The sequence below is a fragment of the Rhinatrema bivittatum genome, chromosome 18 (assembly GCF_901001135.1).
Source record: "Rhinatrema bivittatum chromosome 18, aRhiBiv1.1, whole genome shotgun sequence".
NCBI classification, from domain to species: Eukaryota; Metazoa; Chordata; class Amphibia; order Gymnophiona; family Rhinatrematidae; genus Rhinatrema; species Rhinatrema bivittatum.
In genome coordinates, this window is record NC_042632.1 from 18,059,826 (window position 1) to 18,087,801 (window position 27,976).

The 27,976-nt window shown below is 42.1% G+C and overlaps 1 protein-coding gene across 1 annotated transcript in view; it reads right to left on the minus strand.

Annotated features, from left to right (window-relative positions):
• Nucleotides 1-27,976, minus strand: part of TENM2 (teneurin transmembrane protein 2) — a 2,776,334-nt gene that overhangs the window by 400,396 nt on the left and 2,347,962 nt on the right. Inside the window, exon 9 of the mRNA XM_029583832.1 lies at nt 9,430-9,552. Within this exon, the coding sequence (XP_029439692.1) occupies nt 9,430-9,552 (123 nt within the window). The remainder of the gene's footprint in view (nt 1-9,429; nt 9,553-27,976) is intronic.

Consider the following 27,976-nt stretch of genomic DNA (forward strand, 5'->3'; position numbering starts at 1 on the left):
GTACCTGGTGGTCCAGTGGGGGTCCCTGGAGTGATCTCCCACTCCCGGGCCGTCGGCTGCCACTAATCAAAATGGCGCCGATGGCCCTTTGCCCTTACCATGTGACAGGGTATCGGTGCCATTGGCCAGATCCTGTCACATGGTAGGAGCACTGGATGGCTGGTGCCATCTTGGCTTATAAAATTGTAAATTTGTAACTTCGAACCAATATCGAAGTTACAATTTTATAAACCTAAAGTAAGATCAACTTGCACCACTCAAGGGGTGGTGTACGCAATTTGGTGTCCATGTGAGTTAGTGTACATCGGTAAAACCGTGAAAAGTTTGAAAACTCGGCTCATAGAGCATAGAAGTGCGCAGAAATGTATGAGGCAAGAAGCCCCGATGGTGCAACATTGTCTGGAGAAGGGTCATGTATTTAATAGTATGAAATGCACAGTGTTAGAAGTTCTAAAAGAGGATGAGCGTGGAGGCAATTTAAATTTAAAGTTGATGCAGAAAGAACAGAAATGGATTTTTAAATTGCAAACCACGTATCCAGCCGGTCTGAATAAAGAGGTTGACTGGTCGGTTTTTATGTAGTAAGGGATTTGATTGGCTAAGAGGTTAGGTGAGCGTTTTTGATTGGTGAGAGTTCTAGAGAGGAGAATTGTTTAAATATCTGGAAGTCCGGAAGAAAATCTTTGAGCGTGGAGACGCCATTCGGTTTTTGTGCTGCAGGGTGGAGCCGTGAGCGGCCAACTAAATGAGTGAGTCCCGTTGTGTTAAAATGCCAGGTAAATCTGTAAAATGATAAAAAAAATTTTTTGTAAGGGAATAGTGTGATAGTGTGTGTGTTGTTTTTTCATTATTAGGAAGAATCCCCTGAAGCAGGCGAGATGAGCGGCCAAAACATTGCAATGTTGGGAGGTTGAAAAGTTTTTAACAGCCACAAAAACAGATACACGGAATGGGTGGTAATGAGCACATCAGGTTTTGAGCCACGAGAGGAGGTGATGGAAGGAATCGGAGGTTTCACGGAGCAATTTTAAAAAAAGATAAGTGATAGAGTAAATTAACGTGTAGTTTTAAAATAATAATAAATAAAAATTGTGTCTTAATGGGAATTGGTAAATGAGGTTAACATCAAGTGCTGTTGTTGCCATGAATATGGTTGCAGCCCTGTAAGGGCAAGAGCCTAAACGTTTGAGCACAAATATTCTGATACTAATTCCCTGAGTTATGAAAAATTTTTTGTGAAATTGAGTGAGAAGTTTGCTGGTCCTCATTTGTTTTGAATATTGAGTATTGTTATACAAGTTATACAGATTGATTACTTTCTTCCCTCGACAATGCCTCCTCTCAGTGCATTGTGGAAGAGCATGCATACTTTTATTCGCATTGAAGGAGGGAAAACTTCAGACATATGCGGGTAAAATGCTGTTTGCCCATGTATGTCCCTTTAAAAATTGACCCCATACAGAGACAGATGATAATTATGTATACTTAAAATCAAAACAGTATTTCATTTCCAAAAAGCTGAGTTAATGGCATTAGCTGAACGATGGGACACATAGGTGAAGGTCACTGTTTTGCTACTATTGATACTATCCAATAGTTTACAGATTTGACCCTAAACATCTGATTTGTATATATGTGCTTGCCACATGCCAGAAAAATAGAGATAGATATGCATATAGGCCGATTTAACTTTTTGAGGAAACCTAGTAGTCCAGTGCTCAGAACAGAGAGCTTTACAGAAAAATGATTAAAGTAGCATGGGTTTGAAACATGTCAGCAGTAGTTCAATTTTCATAAACCATAATTAATCACTTTAAAAAATTCCATTTTCATTCATCTCAACCTAAAACAGGGGTTGGGGGCTGGTTGAAGAGGTGAGAGAGTACTAGCTCTGTACTTTCAGAAATATGCTAGAAAATGTAATCATCAATACCAAAAGGAAGTTTGTGGGGCAGATTATAGTAATAATGCAGGGGAGAAGCTTGAAAAAACAGAGAATAATACATTTCCAGCAGCATGGACGCTGACTTGGAGAGATGGACTTTAACACTAGGGATGTGCATTCGTTGTGAACGAATGCGCAATCCGCAACGTATATGTCCCTATTCGTTGCATTTGTGGGTTCGCAAAACGTATGGCGAACCCCCACGAATGCAACAAATCCTGAACAAATAAATGCCCCACCCTCATGACCCCCCAAGACTTGCCTAAAGTCCCTGGTGGTCCAGCGGGGGTCCTGGATCGATCTGCACTCGTGCCGTCGGCTGCCAGTATTCAAAATGGCGCCAATAGCCTTTGACCTTACTATGTCACAGGGGCTACTGGTGCCAATGGTCGGCCCCTGTCACATGGTAGGAGCAATGGACGGCCGGTGCCATCTTGTGCTCCTACCATGTGACAGGGGCTGACCAATGGCACCGGTAGCCCCTGTGACATAGTAAGGGCAAAGGCTATCAGCGCCATTTTGAAAACTGGCAGCCGACGGCCCGAGTGCAGGAGATCGCTCCAGGACCCCCACTGGACATGTATATTTAAAACCTCAACCACAAAGCTGGGGTTATGGAGGGAGCCTGCACTCATAAAACAGTCATGTCAGTCACTTTCAAGTTACTGGAAGGCTTCTCCATTATGATGGGCCCATGTGCATCCTCATCCGCCCTCTCCCTTTGATTTAAATTTGGAGAGAAATTTGGAGAGAAACTTGCCAAAAGTCCCTGGTGGTCCAGCGGAGGTCCTGGAGCGATCTTCTGCACTTGGGCCATCGGCTGCCAGTATTCAAAATGGTGCCGATAGCCTTTGCCTTTACTATGTCACAGGGCACAAGATGGCGCTGGCCGTCCATTGCTCCTACCATGTGACAGGGGATGACAGGCACCGGTAGCCCCTGTGACATAGTAAGGTCAAAGGTTATCGGCATCATTTTGAATACCAGCAGCCGACGGTGCGAGTGCAGGAGATGATCCAGGACCCCCGCTGGACCACCAGGGACTTTAGGCAAGTATTGGGGGGGTCAGGAGGGCGGGGGGTTGTAGTTAATTAAATTTAAGGGGAACGAATGCCGAATTCAACGTATTAACAGATCGGGCTTTCCCCTCCTTGACTGAATGCAACGTATTTGGGCCCTGACGAATACGTATCCCGAATCCAACGTATACTTTCCAGCTGCACATCCCTATTTAACACAAAAAAATTGTAGGTTTAGCACGGAGTTTGCATTCTTCTTCCATCCTTATTGGAAAATAGGTGAGTACATATAATATTTTTTCCTTTTATGTGATTGAATTATGAATGTTTCTCAAAGCTGCACTATCGATCAGTACCTAAAGCTTATAAGTGGCACCACTGCCCACTTTTCAAACTTGTGCTAATTCATCCCCCTTTTTTTTTTTTAAGGTACTGCTATATGTCCAAGGTATGTGATTACATAGATCACAGAGCTATGAGATTGGATGTGAGACTAAATGCTGAATATTCCTATAGGTCTTGCATGGCACGAGCACTGGCTACAGCAAAGGCGCAGTAGATATCCACATTACTGCCATACAGAAGCACCAGGTAGAAGAGCCTCTAAGGATGACTGGGCGCACTTTAATATACTTTCCATGCATTCTAATTTATGTTGTATTTAGCTATTAATTGCTAAATAAGATTAGCCTCCTAGCACATGTATCTTGATTAAAATGCTACAAATATAAATGATTAAATTAAGTATTATACGGGGGAGGGATGGTATTTAATTTTCTTATTGCCAATATATCCTGATTGGTGACCTGAAATGCCTGACAAAACAATCAATACACATTGATTTGGCTCATCTAGATGCATATAATTATCTTGTTAGGTAAATGTTAACAGTACTATTGCCTGGTTTCTTGAAGAGAGAAAGATCTACTGTACTCCCAAGCAACCCTACAGAACTATTGTGTATAAATAGATTTAATTACATTTTAGTTTAGTTTGGTTTTTCTGTAAGTATATTGACGCACTAACTCACAGCCTTGCAAAATCCCCCAAAGTTCATTTAATTTACTTCTGGTAGAACTAGAGAGGTGGGACACCGCAGCAGGACAATCAAGGTAATTTAGTAACATAAAAGTCGATCATTTAGTAATCATACACACACACACAGCACTGTTATTGGCTCACGACACTCCACATTTTTTTTTATGGTGCAGTTTATTTCTGTTACTCTTGTCCCTCATTGTTACCATGTTCTCATTGTGCTTGCAAGTCTTTGTATTTCAGCCTATGGTGGGGGAAGAAGGGGGAGTCAAGGCTAGACTTTCTTTTCAAACAGGCAAAGAGGGATAACTTTAAAACAGTGTTTCCCGACCTTCTCAAGTCCAAGGCACACCTTCATTAGCAAAAACGTTGTGTGGAGCAGGCAGGGCAGACATGGCGAGGACTCAAATGACCAGAAGAAGAGCTAGGAAATCACTGAAAGCCCCAGTAGTTTCTCTCCAAATTTAAATCAAAGGGAGAGGGGGGGTGGGGGTGGGGGATGAGGATGCACATGGGCCCATCACAATGGAGAAGCCTTCCAGAAACTTGAAAGTGACTGACGTGACTGTTTTATGAGTGCAGGCTCCCTCCATACCCCCCAGCTTTATGTGGGTTTTAAATACACATGTATAAAAGCACATACACATATAGAGAAGGAAAGACAGCAAATAACTGCTGCTGCTTTAGTTTCTGCTGTGATTTTCTTCTGCCATATCCATGGCTCCTGCGGCACTGCAGGGTGAAGACTCAAGTTGCTTCTGTGGGTTATTCTCAGCTTCAGCATGTTTTTCAGTAATCCTCTGTTTACTGATTGATTGGATTTCATTAGGCTTCAGACGTAATTTGGCCCAGTGTTGTGCATAGAGGAATTTCGTCTTGGGGCCTCCTCCTCCTCCTCCTCCTCCTCCTCTCGTCTTCTGCTACTCTTTGCTTCATTCTGTCCACTCAGCTGACCTTTAACATGGGCACATCGTCCAGGAGCTCTTGCTCCTCACTCATGTTCCTTCCCTACTTTCAGGTCCCTACCCTTACTTTCTCTCTCTCGCTATCCAAACCTCAGTTCCTCGCCCTGAACAGACCTCCTCACTCCCAGACTCCAGCTCTCTCTGTTTGCAGAATAAAGCAGAAATCTGACTTGGTTAGTTACTAGGGCTGCCAGAGCTCCTCCACTGCTGCTGCTGCTACCCACACTCAGACTGAATGCTCTTCCCATCTCATTCACCTTGGGGATAAGACAGAGGCTACAATGATTCAAAAGAGGTGGCTCAGGAGGGGAAAGAGAGAGAGAATGCAGTGCCCAATGTGTGTACTTCACAGAGTGGGACCCAGCTATCCATGCCCTGTATGGTGCCCATTAATTCCCACACTGCAAATCAAAAGAAATTCATTCTCGAGTCTCCCCTCTACTTTGACTCTCTGCGCTAACCCTAAGCAAGATTCTTTATTTTCCCATGTCAGTATTCATGGCAATTTAATATATCACTAAAATCTATTCAGAATTTTGTTAATATCCATGATTTCTGCAAAACCTGTGGCATGACGATGGATTGTCTGCAATTTTAATAGACCCAAACTTCACATAGTACCATTCAATAGATTCCATGGCTTATTGTGCTTGATACACCTCAAGTCTATGCAAATTGAAGCTGTTTGCATATTTGAAAGTATTGGAAAAAGGGAGTTTTAAGGGAGAAGAGTAGAAAAGTGGTCAATTTTTCATTAAATAAGAGGGAGATGTTATACTTCATGGTTCGTGGGATAGCCCAGCAAAACTTCTCACTCACCCCTGATGCCACCAGCAATTGCAAGCAGCTGGAATCACTGCCGAGAGCACACTGCCATATGCAGCGAGACACCACTATGTCCTCGCTTCTGGGCTACTCCATAGGTGCACGTGTACCAGATGTTGTCCTCCTTAAAGGACCTGTGGTGGGAACCTAGCCCCGGCACCCTGTGATAACATCAGTTGGTTCCTCTTATTTAAGGTTATCTTGCACACCTCACTGATGCCATAGCAACAGATATCTCCCTCCGCCGGGCCCTATTCCCCACTTTCCGCCCTCTCCGTTTGCCCCCTGTCTATCTCTCAGTTATAGTCTTCAAGTATTTAACTTTTGTATTTAATTGTATCCTACGTCACTGAGAAATTTGCCTGTTAAGAGAACTTAATTACTCATTCTCTAAACCAAATGTATATGTATGTACATATTTTACCATTCTTTGACTCTCTGCTATTCTTCGTTATTCATAATATTACATAATCTCGCATATTAATCACCTTGACTTTATTGCTATAGTCCCTATATCAATCCTCTATCTGAAGTTATTGTTATCATTATTGCATCTTTATATCTATCCGCTATATGAAGTTTTTGTTTCAAATTGTTATATGTAAAGCTTATTGCTGAATTTACCGTTTCCCTGTAAACCGATTAGATGTTCCAAACGATGATCGGTATATAAAAAACCACAAATAAATAAATAAAATAAATATCCTTTCCTGTCAGTGCGTGTTGTCTTGTTCTTCATTTGTCTTCTTGTCTTGTCCTGCTGTTCCTTCCTGATCTGTTCTGCTTTGCCTTACCCTTGCCTTGCCCTTGCCTCGTCTGGCCTCTGTTCTTCTTGTTCAACTCTGTCCTGTATTTGCCTTCATTTCATCTTGTCTTGTCTTCCCTTGGACTGCCTTCCTGGACTTCAGCCTTGGATCTTGACCATTCTCATCTGCTGCCTGGACCTGACCTTACTTTGTCTGCTGCCCACTCTGACCTTTGCCTGGCTTTGGCCTCTTGTTCATTGGATTGCCCGAGGGACCCACCTGCTAGCGCTCAACCTAAGGGGAAGATGGCTGATATAGGTAAAGCTCCAACCAGTCCATCCACCAGACTCACCCACCAGCTTTTGGTGTAGGTATAGTGGGTGTGCTTGCTAGGCTGAGTCAACCACTCCACATCACCAAGGGTCCACCTTTCTTGAGGGCATTACAGGAGATTTCCTCCTTCACCAATTGGAAAAAATTATTTTTCGCTTAATGCATAATTAGCTCTGGAATTTGTTGCCAGAGAATGTGGTTAAGGCAGTTATGTAACTGGGTTTAAAAAGGCTTGGACAAGTTCCTGAAGGAGAAATCCATAAAATGTTATTAACCAGACAGACATAGGGAAAGCCACTGCTTATCCCTGGGCGTTAGCAGCATGGGATTTATCTACTGTTTGGGATCTTGCCAAATATTTGTGAGCTGGATTGGCCACTACTGGAAAGAGAACAGTGAGCTTGATGGACCCTCAGTCTGGCCCAATATGGCAATTATGTTTCTAGATAAGATCGTCTAAAAACAGAACAAGCAGAAGAGCAGCAAAGTGTGAGCAGACCGCAGGAATGCGTTCATGACATAGTGTTGGGCAGTGTGCTCACACTTGCTTCCTTTCCTTGGGACATTCTGAAGACAGTATGCAAAGTGATTTGCCTGGCTTAATTGCCCCTTTTAAGAATGATTCGGTGTATACTGGTTTCATAGTGCTCATACTTTTAGCCACATTAACAATGCATTCTCAGGAACTGTTTAGGGTAGGAAAGTAAAGTACACACGCAGAATGGGATTTTAAAATCTGCATGTATATCTTTCCCTCTTTTCCTCTTCCACTGGTACTTTTGTCATCGGGTACCTACGCAAATGAATTTTCAAAAGAAAAATTATGCACTAAAGGAAGCACTCATAAAAAAGTTTTCTACACAAGTAAACATGTATGCACTGACATGAAAGCGGCGTTTGTGCAGGTGGAAGCATGCGTGCTGTTTCACAGGAAGTGCATGCTCAGAGTAAGGTCAAGGGAATGAAAGAACATGTGGCGATTTCATTTTAAAATCTTCTCACGCTTACTCTGCGCCTGCTCCCATGCGAGGACAAAGTGCCCATGCCGTGCGCACGGGCTGTGTTTTCATATTCCGTGAGGGTTGCAGTACCTACGGGACGACAGGCTCCACAGATAGACCCATCATTGCTCTTCAAGGTTTGGGGGGGGGAAAATTGCCTACCTGGACCACAGGTACATAACTGCCCATGGACTCTTCGCCTAGGCCGGCTACCATACATTATCCTCTATTTGTGTGACGGTGGAATGAAAGTATTTTCAGCTTTCTTTTCTTTCCCTGGCTTGTTTTGAGTAGCATTTTGTCGCCTGATTTTACCATGAATCTGTGCACACCGAAGTTGCACCTGCAAGTCAGCTCTCTGTGTGACTACAATCTTATTTGAAACTAACTGCCAACAGACAAATGATGTGGGAACAAACATTAGCCCAGCACTATGCTGGGGAGATTTCCTAGGAAACAACTGAAGACAGGTTCAAGGCTAAAGGCGATAAGTAGGAAGAAGTGCAACATTACATGCTGGCTTATAAACTTTAATTTACAGCAATAAATCTGCTTTTTAAAAACTAAATATAAACAATAATGCAGAACAATCAACTAAACTACATCTATAAAAACTAAGACACACCAAAAAATATTTAACATTTAGGCCAATACAGTACAGTGCGCTCCAGTGGAGCGCAGTTAGCCCAGGTTTGGACGTGCGTTTGACGCGCTAGCTTTACCCCTTATACAGTAAGGAGTAATAGCACGTTGAAAACACGCATAAGGGGAAATAGCACATTGAAAACACGCATAAGGGGTAATAGCACATTGAAAACACGCATAAGGGGTAATAGCACATTGAAAACGCACGTCCAACCCCCCGAAACTAATAGCGCCCGCAACATGCAAATGCATATTGATGGCCTTATTAGTTATTCCCGCGCACATTTTACTTTCAGAAATTAACGCCTGCCCAAAGGTAGGTGTTAATTTCTGCCAGGGAAGTGTACCGAAAAGCAGAAAAAACTGCTTTTCTGTACACCCTCCAACTTAATATCATAGCGATATTAAGTCGGAGGCCCCAAAAGTAAAAAAAAAGTAAAAATTTTAAAAAAATAAATTAAAAATCAGCTTGCGGCCCGCAGGTTGGAAGATGGCCACTCAATTTAGTCGGCAGCCGTTTTCCGAACCCGTGGCTGTCAGCAGGTTTGAGAACCGACGCCGGAAAAATTGAGTGTCAGCTGTCAAACCCGCTGACAGCCGCCACTCCTGTCAAAAAGGAGGCGCTAGGGATGCGCTAGTGTCCCTAGCGCCTCCTTTTACCGCGGGCCCTAATTTGCATAGGCCACCCTCCTGAATCGCGCGCCCAGGAGAGTGACCTGTGCGCTCGCCCGCTCTCCTGCGCGTTTTTCTGTATCGGCCTGATTGTTAGATGACAAACCAGGGGCCCTATTTACTAAGCATTTTTTTTCCATAGACAAAATGGGAGAAAACCTTTAGCCAAACAGCCCCTTGATCAGGATGTTTCAGGATGCAATGGACCTTGTAAATACAAAGCAATAGCTGTAGTCTTACCTCTTCCTCCAGATGGCATTGTTACCACATCATCACTTCCTGGTAGCCCTGTCCGTATCCCATTGTTAAAGGTGTGTCCATCTGCAGGCTGAAGCTGCCAGTTGAGGCCAAGGAGATGCATTGCTGCAGAGAAGACAAAGTAAGGAAAAGTAAATAGAGAATGCACACACTAGACCATAGAAAGAAGTACTACAATACTTTAGGTTACTCTCCTTCAGGATATGAGATGTGCCTGGCACACTGCGGCTTGAACAGCAGAAAAACTAATGGACTCAAAGTACCTGGGTCATTGTTCAGGCCAATATAAAACCTGACAAAAAAAACAACAAACTATTACCACAAAATAAAAAATGAGAAATTGAAAAAGGACAGAGAAAATGAAAATAATAAAGCAAGTTTGCTTACCATAAGCAGTTTTCTCTATAGATAGCAGGATGAAATAGCCATGGCATGTTGGTGACATCATGTGGCAGTACCGAATGGATTAATTTCTCCTAGCTAGTAGAGCTTTTAGCTGTACTATGCTTGTGTGGGAATTCCTGCATAGGCATTGTCTCGTAGCAAGTTGGTATTTCTCCTCAGTCAGTTTTTAAGCTAAATCTAACCAGATAGAAGACTATCCAGGAAAGCGGGTGGATATTTAGCATGATTAATTCATCCTGCCATCTACGGAAAACATTATTTATGGTAGTAAACTTGCTTTTTCCGTCGATACACAAGACTGAATTAGCCATGACATGTAGGTTGCAGCAGAGAATTTACTGAATAAGTAACCCAGACCCCAGCATGGAGAACAGACTACTGAGCAAGCAGATTTTTCAAAACTGTTTGTCCAAATTTATTGTCACGATAGCAATGGGATGTAAAGTTGTGCAAATGTCCTCAAGAGGTCCCAATCGCAGATTAGCAATGGATGAGGCTATAGCTCTAACTTGATGAGCTTCAACAGAGTCTATAATTTGTAGGCCTGTAGCTGCTCAGCAATGCTGGATACAGTCTGCTTTTGAGTTAGGCAGTGTATATTTAGTGATTGCTATGGGCAATCTCTTAGCATCACAACATACAAAGTGCTGCAAAGCTTGGTGATGCAGCTGAGTCCTTCTCTTGTAGTAGGCCAAGGTTTTTTTTTTGCAGTCTTAGGTATGGAAGGCGTTTTCCTCTTCATGTGCATGTGTCTGTGGGAAGAATGTAGGCAATACAATAGACATTAATATGAAAAGCTGATACGACTTTTGGTAGAAACTTCAGGGGGTACAGAGTACCACCCTATTATGGAAGAATTTATATATGGAGAATAGTGAACTAATACTCGGTTTACTCAGCTCTTCTGGCTGATGTTACCACTATAAGAAACATTTTTTAAGTCAAAAATTTAAGCCTGGATACCATGTTTTACAGGTGGGATATACAATTTTAATAAATGAAATTTAAATTAAATAAATGAAAAATGATTCTAATGGTTCAAAGGGAAGTTTCATCAGTTGACAGAACAACATTCATGTCCCATAGTACTGGAAGCTTCTGCATCGGAGGTTTAACTTGCTATAAGCCTGTCATAAATTTCAATACCAATGGATGAGTTGAGATAGGTTTACAATCAACTGAATAGGATAAGCTGCTATGGACCTGAGATGTACTTAAAGTAAGGATGTGGCAAGGCCGGATTCAGAAAGAGAGAGCAAGTAGGCTAGCAATTGTTTGGGTTTGCATGATGAAAAATAATGACCTGGTGGTTTGCATGATTACAGCTCCAAGGCATTATGCTGATACCAAGCGAAGAATTTTTTTTCCATTTAAAGCCTTAGGATCTTCTAGTTGATAGCTTTCTAGCAAATACTATTATATCCTCAATCTCTCTGGGTATAAAGAGATTTGTGATACTGAATTTTCAACATCCAAGCCATCAGATTGAGGGATGGCAGATTCAGATGGGACAGACCTCCTTTTTTTTGAGTTAACAAGGTTAATCTGTCCCCAGATGAATTGGAGGATTGCTGGAAAACTGTATGAAATATGCTGGAACAGTGAGGATAAGCCGAGCCTGATCCCTTAGCACTTTTTGCACTGTTCTGGCTAGTATTGGAATCAGTGGAAAAGTGTAAATCAAGCAAGAAGGCACCCTGAGTTAATCTGAGTTGCTGCGTAGATCTGAGCAAAACATCTCCAGCTTATTGTTCCATTCTAGAAAATCTGCTAACATGTTGGAGATCTGTGGAAGATAGGTGGTTTGTAGGACAGCTTGATGTTTGCATGCTCATTGCCATATTGTATTGTATGTGCCTCCCTGTTTGTTTACAAAAAACATGGGTTGCTGGTTTGAATTAGAATGCTCTTCCTTGGAAAAGATGCGTGAAAGTTGACAGAACGTATCTGATTGCTCTCAGTTCTCACAGACCGCTTTGACAGTTTCTTTTGGAGAGAATAAGGGGTTGATTTTAAGACCCTTGCGCACACGTCCATGTGTGTGCGATTTCCGGCGTGCACACATGGATCCACCAATTTTATAACATGCATGCGTTGCCACGTGCATGTCATAAAATACGATATTTGCGCGCATGTGCAGGTGGGTGCCCCATTCGCGCGTGTGTGTGTATTTTTCAATTACGCGCAGTGACGCGATCGGCCTTTTTCCCAGTGGACTGGGACTGACCCCTAAACCTTCCCTACCTATCCCCAATTTTTTTGTTTTTGTACATACTACTCCTCCGGAGCAGAAGTAAAACTAGCCGGCCGGCGCATGCTTCCCCAGGGCAGCGTCTAATGGCACTGATCCAGCCCGTCCCCACCCAGACCATGCCCCTTGGCTCACCTCTTTTAGCTGGCCCAGCACTTCTGCATAATTCTGGGGTTACGCGCATGGCCGGACCCTTTGGAAAACGTGCATTGTACGCGCAGAGCCAGGCCACGCGCATTGCTCTTTTAAAATTCAGGCTTAAGTTCCTTGGGTTCAAAATGGTCCAGTGTCTGTGCCCCAATCTTTTGTGGCAGCATCCATCACTAAGGTTACTTGATGAGGGAACAGATGAAGTGGAACTCTCTCCTGAAGAAGGTGAGGGTTTAGCCACCAGATTATTTCCTATTTCATGTTCTTTGAAATCTGTACTTTGGTTGTCAAGGGCTAAGCTGACTGGTCCCACTGACAGCTGAGACCCCAGTGCAGGTGGTGGATGTGGAGGAGGGTTAATGGAGCTACATGAATGGACACTGTTATATGACGTAAAACAATGAAAAATTGTCTAGCTGTTGTGTGCTGTGAGTTCAACAATTTGTGAATGAGTGATCTCAGAGTACTTGCCTGTTGTGACAGAATAAAAGTTATCTCCTGCAGTGAATCTATCCATGCTCCAATAAATTGTATTTTCTCAGCTGGCACTAAATTTGACCAACTTGTCAAAGCTGTATTGACATTTGTAGGAAGATTAACACATTCTCTTGGGATTTGGCTGGGATTAACCAATTGCCCAGCTCTGGGAAGACTTGCATTCCCTGGTGATGTAAGTGCAGTTTGGTGCAGACTTTTGGAGCAGCTGAGATCCCGAAGGAGAGTACTCCGTATTGATAACAAGAAGAGTTTGCCATGAAATGAAGATAATGCTGGTGGATGGGATGGATTGATATGTGGGCATATGCATCCTTGAGATTAAGAGCACATATTAATTCCCCTTTCTGGATGTAGGGAAGAATTGTGTGGAGGGAATTCATTTTGAATTTCTCCCTGAGTAGATGCTTGTTCAGGTTTCTCAGATCCAGGAAAGGGTCTCAGCTTCCCAGATCTTTTGAAGATTAGAAAGCACCAGTAGTGAACGTGTGCAAAGATAAAGATCCTCGGATGAGGTCTTTGGTCTCCTTCAAATTTTAGACACTCCATCAGTACCAGCCACTATCTCAGTTTATAACATCTTGTAACAGCTGCAAATGAAAATATGGGAAAACCCCCATCTCTTGTTTATTTATTTAGACATTTTATATACTGTCGTTCCATGTAAAAGATCATAATGGTTTACAAAAGGAACATTCACAGCTATAAATCAACAAGCAATGACTGGTAATGGAGGTAGTTTTCATAAACAGGCATTGACATCTGTCAATCGAATTGTTCCAATATATTTGACTCAAGGTTTAAGACATTGTTCCCCTCTGGCAAGAAGGTTAGACGTCAAGTATAGAGTACAAAACTCACTGGACTAGCCTAATTTCTCCATCAATCTGTGGAGTCTGCCCTGAGAAAAGCAAGTCCAATACGCCTCTAGAGAAGGATCCCAGGCTTTTTGATAATTTTGGGAAGAAAGATTTTCAGAGCTCCATGCTAATTGCACACATCTCTTCTCACCAGTTTTGCATGGTGCAGTACAACTGCATACAAAAGTTAGAACCTTTCCTTAAACCAGTTGAAGGTAGAAATTATTATCCACAGCCATTTCTGGATGTGGAAGAGTGCATATGTCACCTTTTAGGTTGGTCTATGAATCATTTGATACTATCTCACATACCTCAACTGCTTCTATTCGAGCTGGATACATGGTCTGGTTGAGAGCCAGCAGCATGTGATGATGTTCATGACAAGCTGGCAGATGTTCCTTGTCTTGGGGGACACCTTTCTGGAGAGAAGCTCAGAGAAACAGTTGCACAGATAAAGGAGCAGAATGTAGCAGTCCAATCACTCTCCTGTTGAGCATCTCGAAGAGATGCTCAACAGGATAGGATAGGAGGAGCATCTCGAAGAGAATAATCGTTCTCTTCGAGATGCTCCTCCTATCAGACCGTACTATCAGAGACACCCCTTTTAAAGATACCAGCTCCTGCATCTTCCTGCTGAGCAAGAACAGCAAATTACGACTTGTGCTCATCAGTGCAAATGCTACCTACCTCATTGTTCAGCCTTCAATCTGCATCCGTCTCACTTGACACAATAGTGAGTGAAGGAGCCAATTCCTTTGTTCCTACATCAACAGGGATTCTACTTCTGGTGTTTTTCCCAATTTATCCAAAAAGATTTGAATAAGACAGATCTTTTGGAGGAGAGGAATACTCTGAAAAAGCTGGTAGCAGATCAGAGTACTCCTGTCACTCCTTCCTCTAAACCCAAGGGTGTGGGAACTCTAATCCAGGAGTCAAATGATGAAGGTGAATTGGGGGAGGGGCTCCCTCAGTTGCTTCAGAGGGGAATAGCTCTGTTCTGTAACCTTTGAATGGCTGGACTCCACTGCAAGTGAATGAGATGAAGAACCACCTCCTAGCAGGGTTTCTAATGCTGTTTTCACCCAAATAGGGGATACAGAGACTGTCCTGTGGAAGTGTGCTAGCAATACTGGAGGTGCGAGGATAGAAGGCAGCTTCTGTCTCCTTATCAAAAAGGCAAAGACATTCTTCACTGGCTATGCTACTTGGTTGAGTAGCTGATGTGTCCTCTGACCTGGTGTGGGCTGTGCAACATCTTCTTTGGAAATTAGGATGGGCTTCTGTCCTTGAAAATGAGGTCTGTTCTAGTTATGGGCACCAGAAATACTATTGGATATGGCATCTCTAAATGTAAGTGTGATGAAGTACAACCAGCTTTGAAGTAGTAAACCTGGGCTGGATTAAGGATGGGAGAACCAAGACCCGAGTTAGGCAGCAGAGGGTGCTTGAGGGTCAAAAAAGAACTACAACTCCCAGGTTCATGGAGGCACAACTGAACCAATGGGTGAGAGAAGATGCTGATCAGGCAGCTGAGTTGAGCTTCAGTGAATCAGACATACCCGAGCCAATGGTGGTAGAGGAGGAAGGCATGCCAGAATGGTTTGTGTAGCCTGAAAAGTCGAGCTCCTCAGGGGATGTGGAGGAGATGGACATTGATTCCCCAGTGGAGGAACCCTCGGAATCCAGCATGGAAACGGAGTGCGTGACATTGCTGAAGGAAGGGGAATTTAATGTGTTTTGGGGAATGTTTATACTTCAGCTTGGCTACACCATGTTTTTCTGTTTATTGGAGTGGGTAGGCTGCAACCTGCTGCACAACCAGAGGGCAGTTGGGGGCGGGATGTACAACTCCCAGGCAGGGCGGTTGGTTGGCTGGAGAAGCCAGACGGTGTGTCCCTGTGCAAGGGAGAGTTTTTCATGGCCCATCTGCAGTTGTCAATGGGAACTATAGAAAAGTAAAAGACTGATACATTTTGACCACGAACTGTTTTTGTGTTTATTCATTGGGACCTTGGCTGACTTGCTGCCAGGCCGTTCCCTAGTACGAGGGCAGGCTCTATAGAGGACTGGAGGCCCACAGTGGGGTCTGGAAAAGCGAAGTGCAGCTGAGCCCAGCAGCGGAGATCTCTGAAAAAGGAGAGACTTGAGGACAGTGCAGCACTGGGATACCCTCTTGTGATGTCAGAGGTGACCCGCGACATTAAGCCTTCTGCTAGTAAACCTGATGGAATAAGAGCTCTAGTGATTGGAGCTGGTATAGGTAATACATCTCCTTCTGATCTCAGCAACCGGCATAAAGCTGCACTAGTAATTTGACATGATGTCCATGGTCCAGAGCTGAATGCATCATATGGTGTGTCAATGACATCAAGGCTTTTAGCTTTGATGGTACCAAAGACTTATGCTTTGATGATGCTGGATGCTTCGAAGTCTTTGAAGTCAGATGCTTCAATTGCACTAACTTGCCTTGCTTCAAGTGCATCCATGTGGATTGTGTCAAGTGGGAGAGTCAGCCAATGGCACATACATTAATGACATAGGAGTTCCATACATCAATGAGGTACCGGCAACATGTGTTTATGTGCCGGTATGCAGTGCATCAATGCACCTTACAATGAAGTGCTATTCATCACTAGTGCTAATGCACCATGTGTTAGCAGTGCCAATGTGTTGAGTATCAGCAGTGCTCATATAGCATGTGTCAATAGGGCCAGTACAGTGCGCATCATCCATTCAATGCACCATGCTTGGAAGACCTATGCATTAGAGTGGCACTTCCAGGTTAAAGCACCTTAAGCTTTAACCCATATTCTTTATTGTATTATGTTATAATTACCTCCTGCCTTTACCTTTCTTCCAGCTATTTAAGCTTCCAAGTTTTTTACTCCTTGTTAAATGTAACTTTGCCTTATTCACCTCTATTGTTAATTACCTTATTTATTGCTTCAGTTATACCCTTGTTCTATGTAAACCAATCCGATATGGTTATTACTATGAAGGTCGGTATAAAAAAGTGTTAAATAAATAAATAAATAAATAAATAAAAGCTGAATCTTTTTCGATGCTGGCTGCTCTGATAGCTCCATGAAGTGGCACTGCTTCTTCTTCGATGTAGGACAGTCAGCATTACTGGTCTCTGAGGCTGCAGTCTGTCTTACCAAAGGAGGAGTTTTTGAGGAGCTCCTGTTCAATTTTTCCCAGTGAGGCAGAAAACATTGCACTATGGGATGAGGTCAGACTGCAACTTCTGAGAGACTTACGCAGTTCCTTCATATATGCCCTGGTGCTTTGAGTGTGTGGGGACATCTGGCCACAATTATAGCAGTTTGTCTGGTCATGGTCCAATCCCAGGGAAAGGTATCACAGTTTGTTTCCATCTGTAATAGACATTACCTTGCTGCAAATTCAGTTCTTAAAACTAATTATTGTTGGCTTCTTTTTGCCAGATATCTTGAGGAGATAACTCCTTTTTTGTTTTTGTAGCACTGAAAAGTAATTTTGTGGGTTCTGCTGAGGCAGTGAGGCAACTAATAAGTAAAAAAGTTGAAATTTGAAGAAAAGCACAAGGACTGAGAGAAAAAATACAGAGACTGAAAACATGTCGTGCTGTCCTCAGACAAAAAATGACCAAGAAGTCTCAATGAGGCAGCGCCCACATGGGAATTCCCACACATGCTCAGTTGAGCTGAAAACTCTGTTAAGAGAGATGAGACCACTCGGTACTGCCAGATGACATTCACATATCATGGTTAATTCAGCCCTGCTTATGGATGGAAAAAGTCTCTATCATTCTGCTCAAATGGACAATAATTTGTTTTTACTTAATTCCACAAGATATAGTAATAAAAAAACCCAAAACCCTTACACATTTACTGTGAGCACAAAAAGATTATCCCTTTCCTAGTAACGCACCATCTGGGATACTGAGGCTTGATCTGATAAATAATTACTGTACAGTATAAGCTAGAGATGATGAACATTATCTGACCCTTTAGTGACACCCTTCTCTGAAATCCTTGGCTTTTACAATACAGGTTAGGTAATTCCACTGATGGATATTAGTTTTGCAATCCTTATATAGCTGAGGCACAAGACAGAGGAAAATGCACTGCAGTAATGTATCATTACTTATTTTTTAATCGCTCTCCAACCTAGAATATTATCTCTGAATAAAATTTGAGACTTTCAAAGCCTTTGTTTGGAATTAAAGGGCCTGGCTGAGAATGTCCCCCCTTTTGTTTGGCTAACATTCTGTGCAGGCTATCACAGGATATGTATTTTACACTGGGTTAATGAGAGACATTCTTGGGGCCAGGTTTAGATCAGGGGACTGAAACCGCGTGTCGGCATGACATTTTGCAAATCACATGTGCTATTTTACCCTCCCTCGGCTGCTTACACAAACTGTAGGTGCAAAGTGCATAGGCATTTTTAATGCATGTGGGGTTTTTTTTTTAATTCATTTTCATTAAATTGCATCACCAACAAGTTTAACATATAATATGTATACATCCTAATGGACAAAGAAATACATTATACAGAAAATTCTCTTTTCCATATATTTTCAACTTAATGAATATTATTATTTAGGTATCATAGTAATTGGGGCATGTAAAAGGCGGTTTCAAAGAAAAAGAACTATCTCTTCAATCTCACAATATTAGCTTGTCAGTGAAAGGCTGTGAACATTACTTATATATGCATCAAACCTTAATCAGTTGCAACCTGTGGATGTCCATCCAAAAACGTATTTAAATCTAACGGTTCAAAAAACACATACTTATTATCTTTATAAGTTAATATACATTTACATGGATATTTAACTATAAACTTTCCACCCCTTTTTTCTGCTTCAGTTTTCATAGAAATAAATTTCCTCCTTCTCTCCTGTGTGGTTCTTGATAGATCAGGATAAATCCAAACTTTTGCTCCATGAAACTCTTTTAATCTATTACGCATGAAATACATAAATACCAAATCTCTGTCCATTGGCAAAGTGAAAGAGGCAAATAACATTCTTCTATTTATTATCACAGTCTCAGAAGATAATTCCAAAAATTGAGACAGTTCAACTTATCCCGTGTTTGGGTAACTTGTTGATTTTCCATATTCCTTTCACTCTTTCTGGTAAATAATATATCCGGTTAAAAATAGGGAGTATTTCTTTAGGTAATCCCAGCATTTGAGTGAGGTATTTTTTAAACATCTCCAAAGGAGATATCATCTCTGAGTAAGGAAAGTTCAGAATATGTAAATTTGAATATTTCCTCATATTCTCCAGATTTTCAATTTTCTTCAAATTTATGTCCTCCACTCTCACTGAGTATTTCATTCTGATTTACCTCTAGTTTTCCCACTCTAGAGGTTAATTGCTCTACCTTTACCTCTTGCTCTTGAAGGGAAACCTCCATTTTCTGAAAATATTGATGCGTTTCCAGAGTTATTTTGGTTAAATTTATTATTACTGCCTCAAGATCCTTCAAGCCCCCCCAGTGAGTCGAGAGTTATTACCTTGGGCTTCTCAATTTGAGGAAAAGATTTCATAAGTTGTTTGGAGGGACCTTCCCGCATATCTGATAAGTCCCCGATCTCCACTTGCAGTTTTTCTTCATCCTCCGCAGCTTCTACGGAGTCTCCCGAGGAGGATCCTTCATTCAGCCTGGTAATTTTTCATCGACAGATTTTATTTTACTTCTCGCTCCACCGATTTCAGCAGTATTCAGCTGCTGCTCTCAGTCTTTCACAATCACCCGCTCTGCTTCCTCCATGGTCAAAGGCAGGGGAGGGGGTGTTTGGTGCTCCGAGGCTCAGTGAGATGTTGTCAGCCAGCTGATTTGGCATCCGCTCTATGCCTTCCTCAGCAGCGGCTCCCTCTACTGGCTTACTGTTCACTGCTTGGGCAAAGAAAGACTCGATTTGGGGCTGGATCGATTCGGGCAAAGGATACTAGGATATTATCTCTCTTACCCTAGCCTTTCGTTTCGTGTGAGGCATTATTTTTGAGGCAAACTTTCCAAAGCACTCCTCCGACTCAGAGCGTTCCTGCCCTGCTTTTCACCTGGCGGCCATCTTGCCCCTCTAATGCATGTGTTTAATGGATATTTATTTTCAAAGGGGAGCATTGCACATTGTTTCCCTTTGAAGATAGACTGCAATAATCGCTGGATAAAAGTGCCCATTTACATTACAAATAACCCAGGTGGTTCAAAATTGCCCACTTCAAGTCTAACTTCTTGATACAGACATAAGAAAACAAGTATGCATAACTGCTTCAGGGTCGGACCTTTAAGGCTAGAAACATTTTTCTTCATCTCTATATTGACTAAATGACTTGAGAAAATGATTGGTTTTAAATTTTGAGTCATTTCCAAACTATATTTACAGGAAATGTATACATATTGTATAAAAAAAATATTGTGTGAGGTGGGTGTGTTGAGTACAATGCTCAAATTCCCATTCCCAGAACTCTTAAGATGGGTATCGTGGATGTGAGTCCTTGGGTTGTGGCGTGGTTGGTGCAGTTTAGCAGGTGAACTCACTTTTATTGGGATTGGTACTAGAGTTTCACCTATGCAAGCCGCGTTCCCGCAGGTTGAGCCTTTGGGTTCGAGGGGCCAGCAGGGCTTAGGCGAGTATCCCATAAGAAATGGTTAAAGGAAGTCGTGTAGCGGGCAGCAGTAAGGGCAGGCAGCGAGTAGATGGTGGCGAATTCCAGGCTAGGATCTGGGCAGGTAGCAAACAGATGGTGAAAAGGTCCAAAGTATGGTCAGGGCAGACAGCAGTCCAGAAGAGAAGTCTGAATCCAAGGCCGAGGTCAGAACCAGGAATGAATCAGAGGCGGCCAGGCAAGACAAGATAGGCTGCTGAGGGACCAAGACATGGAGGGACCAGTAGGGCAAAGCAGGGCAAGGTAAGAACAAGGCAGGACTGGGAAACAATAATACAGCAAGGAGGAGGCAAGACAAGACACTGAGGCACAGAGAGATAGCAACACGCATTGCAAGGCAGGAGGACCTGTTGCTGAGGATTCTGCTTGAAGCGCAGCTGTGTGATGTCCTCAAAGTATGCTGGCATGTAGTTTCCTGCCGCGGGGCCTTTAAGATGCACTGTGCCATGCATGCGTGTGCCTAGGGAGATCCAGGGCAGGAACAAAATGGCAGTGTCCCAGCCGTGTCGGCGGTACTCGAGGTAAGTGAAGCCGGTTGCAATGCCTTCCCATGACTGGCCAAGGAGTGACAGAATAAACAACCTTGGTCCAGTCTGAGGAAAAGCTAATGGCCTGCAGGTCAAAGTGCAATTTGCACTGGTTGATGAAGCTTTTACAGGACTTTGGGTCGGAGGCAGTAGCTGTGGCATAGGGGACGTGTTGGTGTCACTGGAGAAGGCGCTGGTGCGGGTGTGTGAATCTGCATGGCCTCCATCTGGGCTGCAAGCCTTTGTAGTATGCCAGTTATGTGATTAAACTGGTCTTGATGCTTCTAGATCCGGAATGCCAAGATTGAGATAGCTTGACCTGGGGATTAGTCCACCAAACTCATGGCCTCAGCAAATTGTCATGAATGTGAGCCCTTGGGCTGTTGCATGGTTGGTAGGGCCTAGCAAGCAAACCTACCAGGCCTACACCAGTAACAGGTTGACTCACTCTTACTTGGACTGGTGCTAGAGCTTCACCTATACCAGCCCCATTCCACCCGTTGAGCCTTTGGGTTTAAGGGGCTGACAAAGGTTAGGCGAATGCCCTGTACAAAGTGGTCAGAGGAAGTCATGTAGCTGGCAGCAGTCAGGGCAGGCAGCGAGTAGACGGAGTCAATTTTCAGGCTAGGGTCTGGGCAGGCGGCAATCCAGAACAGAAGTCAGTATCCAAGGCTGGGGTCAGGAATCAGTCAGAGGAGGACAGGCAAGAGAAGACAGGACGCTGAGGGACCAAGACATGGAGGGTCTAGCAGAGCATGGTAAGACAAGGCAAGACTAAGAAAGAGCAAGACATGACAAGGAGGCGGCAAGAAATGGCACAGAGAGGCACAAAGAGATAGCAACGTGTCTGCAAGGCAGGAGGACCTGTTGTTGAGGCATCTGCTTGGTGTGACTGGGGCTTAAATACCCAGTAGCGTGATGTCCTCAGAGTATGCCAGTAGTATAATTTCCTGCCGTGGGGCCTTTACGATGCGATGCGATGCACAAGCACGCAAGGAGGTCCAGGGCAGGAATAGTATGGCGCTGTCCCAGCTGCATCGGCAGAGGCATTTGAAGGTAAGTGCAGACAGTTCCAGGGTCTTCCCTTGGCCGGCCAAAACTTACAATGGGGATCCAAGCTTTGGTCCCTTTACTGTGAAGTATACATTTATGGTTCCAAAATAAATACATTTATGATTTTCTTTTCTACAAGCAATTTTTCCACCAATTCACATAATTCACAGTTGTCTTTTTTTTTTTAACCGTGCTATGGTTAGTATGATATACAGCATTATTTTTCATGACTATGGTTTCATATTATTTTATAGGCAGATATATATCTCTATCTGTATCTAGCTATATCTACCTATCTATAATTGATAGTGATTGAATTTTAATTTTTTTAACTACAGAGATGAGTAAATCTGTTTCTGTTGAGTTACTCAAAATCTTGAAAACCTGACTAGCTGTAGAGTCACCAGCACACGTTTAGGAATCGCTGACGTACATGTATATTTTTATTCAAGTAGACTCAACTTATAAGTTTCCAACACTTGGGAAATTAATTTCTTTCTTACATATCTATTTATTTTTTTTTTATTTATTTGTGTTTTTCTATACCGACATTCACGGGAGTACGTATCATGTCGGTTTACATAAAACAAGGGGTGATCAATACATTATAACATACATAACTAAAACATAAGAGTATACATTACAGTAGTATAAAACAAGTGCACGGAAGAGAAAGTTACAATAAACAGGGGTTATTCTAACTGGGATTAGAGTTAAAGGAAAGATAAACAAGTTTAATAAGAATTAGAATATTGTAGTGATTGGTTTGTAGTGATTGATTCCGTTTAGAATATCTTATTTGTCTAAATGGGGGTGGGGTGGGCTGATTATCAAGGCTGAATGTCATGAGGTCTTTAAGAATTCAATCTTTTAGATGCATAACTTTGAAGTTAGAATTGCATGCATTTGAAAATTTAGCTCTCAAATTCCATAAGAATGAGCCAAATATGCCCCAAGTCATCCCAAATATTGTTTCTACAGCATGAAGAAAAATGTGGTGAGCCCATCTCCTGACCTTTTACCATTTACATATATTAGGACATTTGTAGAATTTAGGTCAAAGCTTTTAGAACAAATAAAGACAAGTATCCATTAAGTTCATCCTTTTTCCAGGTTTTATAGACCAGTGATATCCAAACGTTTTAATGTTGAAGCACATCCGGCACTTAGTTCACTTTGTTGTGACACACCGTCATCTTTCCTCTCTTCTCCAAGCCTCCTACCTATCATCATCATCATCTTTCCTTCCCTCCTGCTGGCATCATCTCTAATCTCCATGCCCAGAATCACTACTATTCCCTCCCACCTCCTGGCATCAACACCATCTATCCTTTCCTTCCCTTCCATCGTCTTGATATCACTATCTTCTCTTGCTTCCCACCTCCCTGGCATCAGCAACATCTTCCCTCCCTGGCACTCCTCCCCACTCACCATGGCATCAGTTTGTCTTCTCCTTTTGAATGGTCTCCAACTGACAAAAAGAATTAGTTAAGCAGCTCCTCTTACCTGATCCTGCCTCCTCTGCTGGTTTCCTTCTGAAACCGGAACTGCGCAGTGCTAGTAGGTCTCATGAGACTATGGGGTCCTGCATGGCTCCAACTTCAGGAAGAAACCAGCAGAGGAGGCTGCTGGAGCCATGGTGTAGTGGGGCCTGTGAAGGGGATGGGGAAGAAACAATAAAACTTTGTTGCCAGCAGCAACAGATATGATCTGTCCTCATCTTCCCTCTGCAGGAGGCCACAATTTTGTGGCACACAGTTGGGAATCTCTGTCTAAACATCCATTGTTTATTCATATATCCCTAAATCCATTAATGTTTCTGACACCTATGTGTCCAGTTTTCTTCTTAGATACTCCTAGGAAAGATGTCTTAATTAAGGTAACTCTGAGGTTAGTCTGTTCCAAAACCTTATCACCAGACTGTGAAACTCATTGCCCTTGATTAAATGCATTTTTTTTCATTGAAAACTCACTACAACACTGTTAACTTTGTATGTGTTAGATATTGATTATGGGCTAAGCAGACCTGACATAAGTCAAGTCCAAGCAAGCATAGTCTGCACTGTTAAATATTAAAATCTATCTACATTTTCTATTTATATTGTAACTTGAAAAGTATGAACATTTAAAAACTCCAAATTTCTCACATTGGATTCATCTCCCTACAGCAGGGAGGAAGGGAGGGCAGCTCTGCTTTGCCAGTGAAAGTACAGTGGTATGGCAGGATAGGAGTTTCGTTTTAGACTCCTTATGCATGCAGGTAATTCTGTTGAGTTGCTACAGCATGTTCAGATGATAAATTATGCAATTTTGGTTCCAATATTTCAGAAATTATTTTCATAGCATATTATAGTGCTTTAGGGTAGGGATAGATCTATCAATAAGAACAGACATAACATGTTGATATTACAGTATACATCTGTATCCTGCCATCTTGTTTCTCAGCAATTATTTCAAATGCAAAATAGTTGGTGTGGAGACATCTGACCTCTGGAATATTCTAAATGAAAGCATTATTATATATATGATCATGGGTAGTAAGTGTTACATTTGGAAGTCCGTGGGCTTCTCCCACGAACTGCCACTCTTATTCCTCGGGCCGGGCCTCATGCAACATTCCCAGACACCACCGAGCTCTCTCATTCTCCAGTGTGGTTGTATGCCATGCCTCAAACAGGATGCCACCAATGTCATTGTAGCGTAGCAGGATGACTCCGACGATCACCCAGGCTGCTCCTACGGTGCACACAGACCGAATATCATGCCCTTTAACCTGTGGCAGGAAAGGCTCAGCGGTGCCCCTTGATGACCTCACATTGCTAGGCCTATAAAGGCCTTCCTGTTCACCTTTTCCTTGCCTCAGCAGCAGGTTTCTCTACTTAGTAGTAGGGCTTTAGCATTCTTCATCTTCTGTTCCTATGGTCCTTGTCCTCATCTGCAGTTCTTCAATTACCTTTGTCTCCTCACTTCCTCCCTGTTATTCTCATCATCCTCCTGCCCTGCCTATCCATTCTTCCTTCCCTTTGGATGGGTACCCAGTATTGATCTTGGCCTGGCTTCTGGATTCTCTTGACTGATGCCTGCCATTGACCACTGCCTGTCCCTGGATACTTCTGACTGCCACCGGTCACTACCTGCTACTGGACTCACCTAATCTACTTCCACTCTGAGCCAGTGACCTTTATGGATTTCTCCTCCACTAGAAGAGGCCCCCACTTCAGACCTAGCAGCCCCAAAGGCTCAACCCGAGGGGAGCGTGGGCTGGTAAAGGTGAAGCTCCAATTGGGCCTCTGTCTCATCCGGGTCTGCTTGCTGATGGTGGGGACTTGCAGGGCTCCTCTCTGCAGGTTGTGTCAACTCCACCTTGGCCTAAAGTCCATGAATTCAACAGTAAGGTATAACCTGACTCCAAAGCATGCTATTTGTATTTCCAGATGGCATATGTAATTAAAAGGTAACATTATTCTAAGAGTACCAAATAAAAGGAAAGTGCAACATACAATTTAGAAGAACATTAGAAAGCAGCAGGCACCTTAATAAAGTAATTTATTTAGGTTCTGAGGTAAAAAAACAACAAAACAACAAAACATGTCAGTCCTTGCAAGGCTCTTTAACAGGCTAACTACTTAAAGAACATTTATACTCATTTATTTACAGGATGTATACCATGCTTTAGACAATGTTAGACTTTACAGGCAGTTCCAAAATTACCCCATACTCTTTATCTATGGGTCTGCCATTATAGTATTGAGCTTTAAAAGATGTTAAATGTATTTCTAATATTGCTAATTTATCTAAGATGCCTTTCAGATACCATCAGCCACCATGGAATCATCTGATTCTGACATTTGTCAAGCTAATTGAATGGAAAAGTTCCCTTTATTTATTTATTTATTTATTTATTTACTTATTTATTAGTTTTTATATACTGGTGTTCAATTTGGAATACCACATCGGTTTACATTGTAACCATATTCAAGAAGAAGGGGCTTCCTATTTTACATTATAACATCAATATAGTCTTATTTAACATTGTAAATAGTTCTTATTTAACATTGTAATTAACTTTTATTTAACATTGTAACTTTTTTTTTTTTAATATTATCACATTCTAAATTCAGAGCAGTGTTTAAAGTTCTAGCACTAAATAAATTGGAATCTTATAGCCTGCAATCCCTTTTACTGAGGCAGTGAAAAAGATAATTATTCTACAGTGGCTTTCAGAGTATACAGATCCCTTTGTCAAGATCATAACTGAAGAAAAGCTCAGGTACTACGCATGGTGATGCCTCTTACCGGAACAAGAAAAACAATCTAGAACGATTCACTTTTTCTCCAGAACAAATATGGCTACAGAACTGTGCACTAGAGTTATATGAGACTAATATACACGATAGCTGCTTGGTCTGAGTTTAAAAGATTTATTTTTCATTTTTAGTTACTGGAATTAAAAACACATTGGGATGTGGGAGGGACGTTATTAAGAGTCGAATCATTAGAAAGCGATTGGCCTATTGTCTGATGGTGACAGGTGATAAAAGCATTAAAGCAACCAATCTGAGCTTTTTTTCATTTCATTGCACAGAAATTATTTTTCACAACAGAGCCACCTTTGTACGAATATTTTCAGATTTTTTTTCCCCCAACTTGATGGCAGCGTGTGGCTCTGTTCTCCCTACAATAGTTACTTTGCACACCATGGCCTGAACGTTTGGATGAATGAACAGTGTTTTTCCAACAGAAAAGCGTTATTTACAAAGTGCTACTATATAGATACACAGATGCACATGGTATATTGTCCCTCAGTCGAGTCTGACGTGCATTCAATTTGCATTTCACACACATTTCAGTGTGCTTGATTCTCAAACAGAAAATATTGCAAACACAGTTGACAGAATGTGAAATGAGGACAGAACTGTACGTATATGTGAGAAAAACAATAGTTACGAGAGTCAAACAAGGTAATTCCCAAGGGGACATTAATTCTGAAAAGGTAGAATTAAAATAATTTAGATGAGAATATGTTTTTCTACATCTGAGAACTTTTACAGGCTTTCTCGTGATTGGAAATTAACTTTTTCTGGTTTCTTTGTAGTCTTTTTTTACAAACTCGGGTGGCAATATTTATGCTCTTGGTGTTATTTTTATTGTAGGCATCTTATGCATTCCTTGCAATTTCTGTCATAAAAACGTGTGGTACTGATATTCCTCCTTTTGGCCCTGAAACCATGGCTCTGCTGCTTCTCGTGACAAAGCTGGCAACCAGAACAAAAAAAAAAAAAGTATCAGCCTTCATCCATTCTCACGATGGGCCCAAGATTAGGCAGAGAGCAAAAAATGGCAGGGCATTAATCAATTGTAGTGAGACCACAGAAAATGAGCTCCTTCTTGAGATAGTCTTAAGATGGCAATCTTTTATGGTCCTTTGCCTCACTAAGCTTGTGTTATTATAAAAGGAATTATGATTTTTTTCCCCCAGATCTTGATCATCATTGAAGCTTGCAGGCCTTTTACTTATTTTTTATAGCAAACAGAATAAGAATTGCTCATCTGCCTTCATTATCCCTTTGTAAACTGCCTCCATAAACGTATTCGATTATGTGATTATGGATGGCTGGTCCATTGTCCGCAAAGCAGAAATATTCACATGCAGATAAGCACAGCAGTAGAGCCATTATCATGGCGGGATATCATTTCCTGGCACACATCGACCTGTTATAGCTTTCCCTCCCCCCCCCCCCCTTTCTTTAAAAAGAAGCAAAACTACGGAGAAAGCTTTTTGCTAGAAACTCGGCCCCACTGGCGTTAATAATTTCAGTCCATGCTAATATCTGTAGATCTTATTCCATGAAAGAATGATATTTCATATTATCCTCTAAAGGCCAGCTGCAATCAAAAAATAAAAAACTACATTATTTGTTTCCTTACAGTTATGGCAACAAACAGCTTTTAGGCAGTGGATCTTGGTTTTAAAAATTAATATAGGAGACCAATTAACAGTACAAATTATAATTTAAAAAGCATGGATTTTTTATAGCTTCAAAGTAGAACACACTCCAGTCTAATCCTTATAAGGCAAGCATTATGAATGTTTTAGAATGGGAGATCAGACATTAATCCA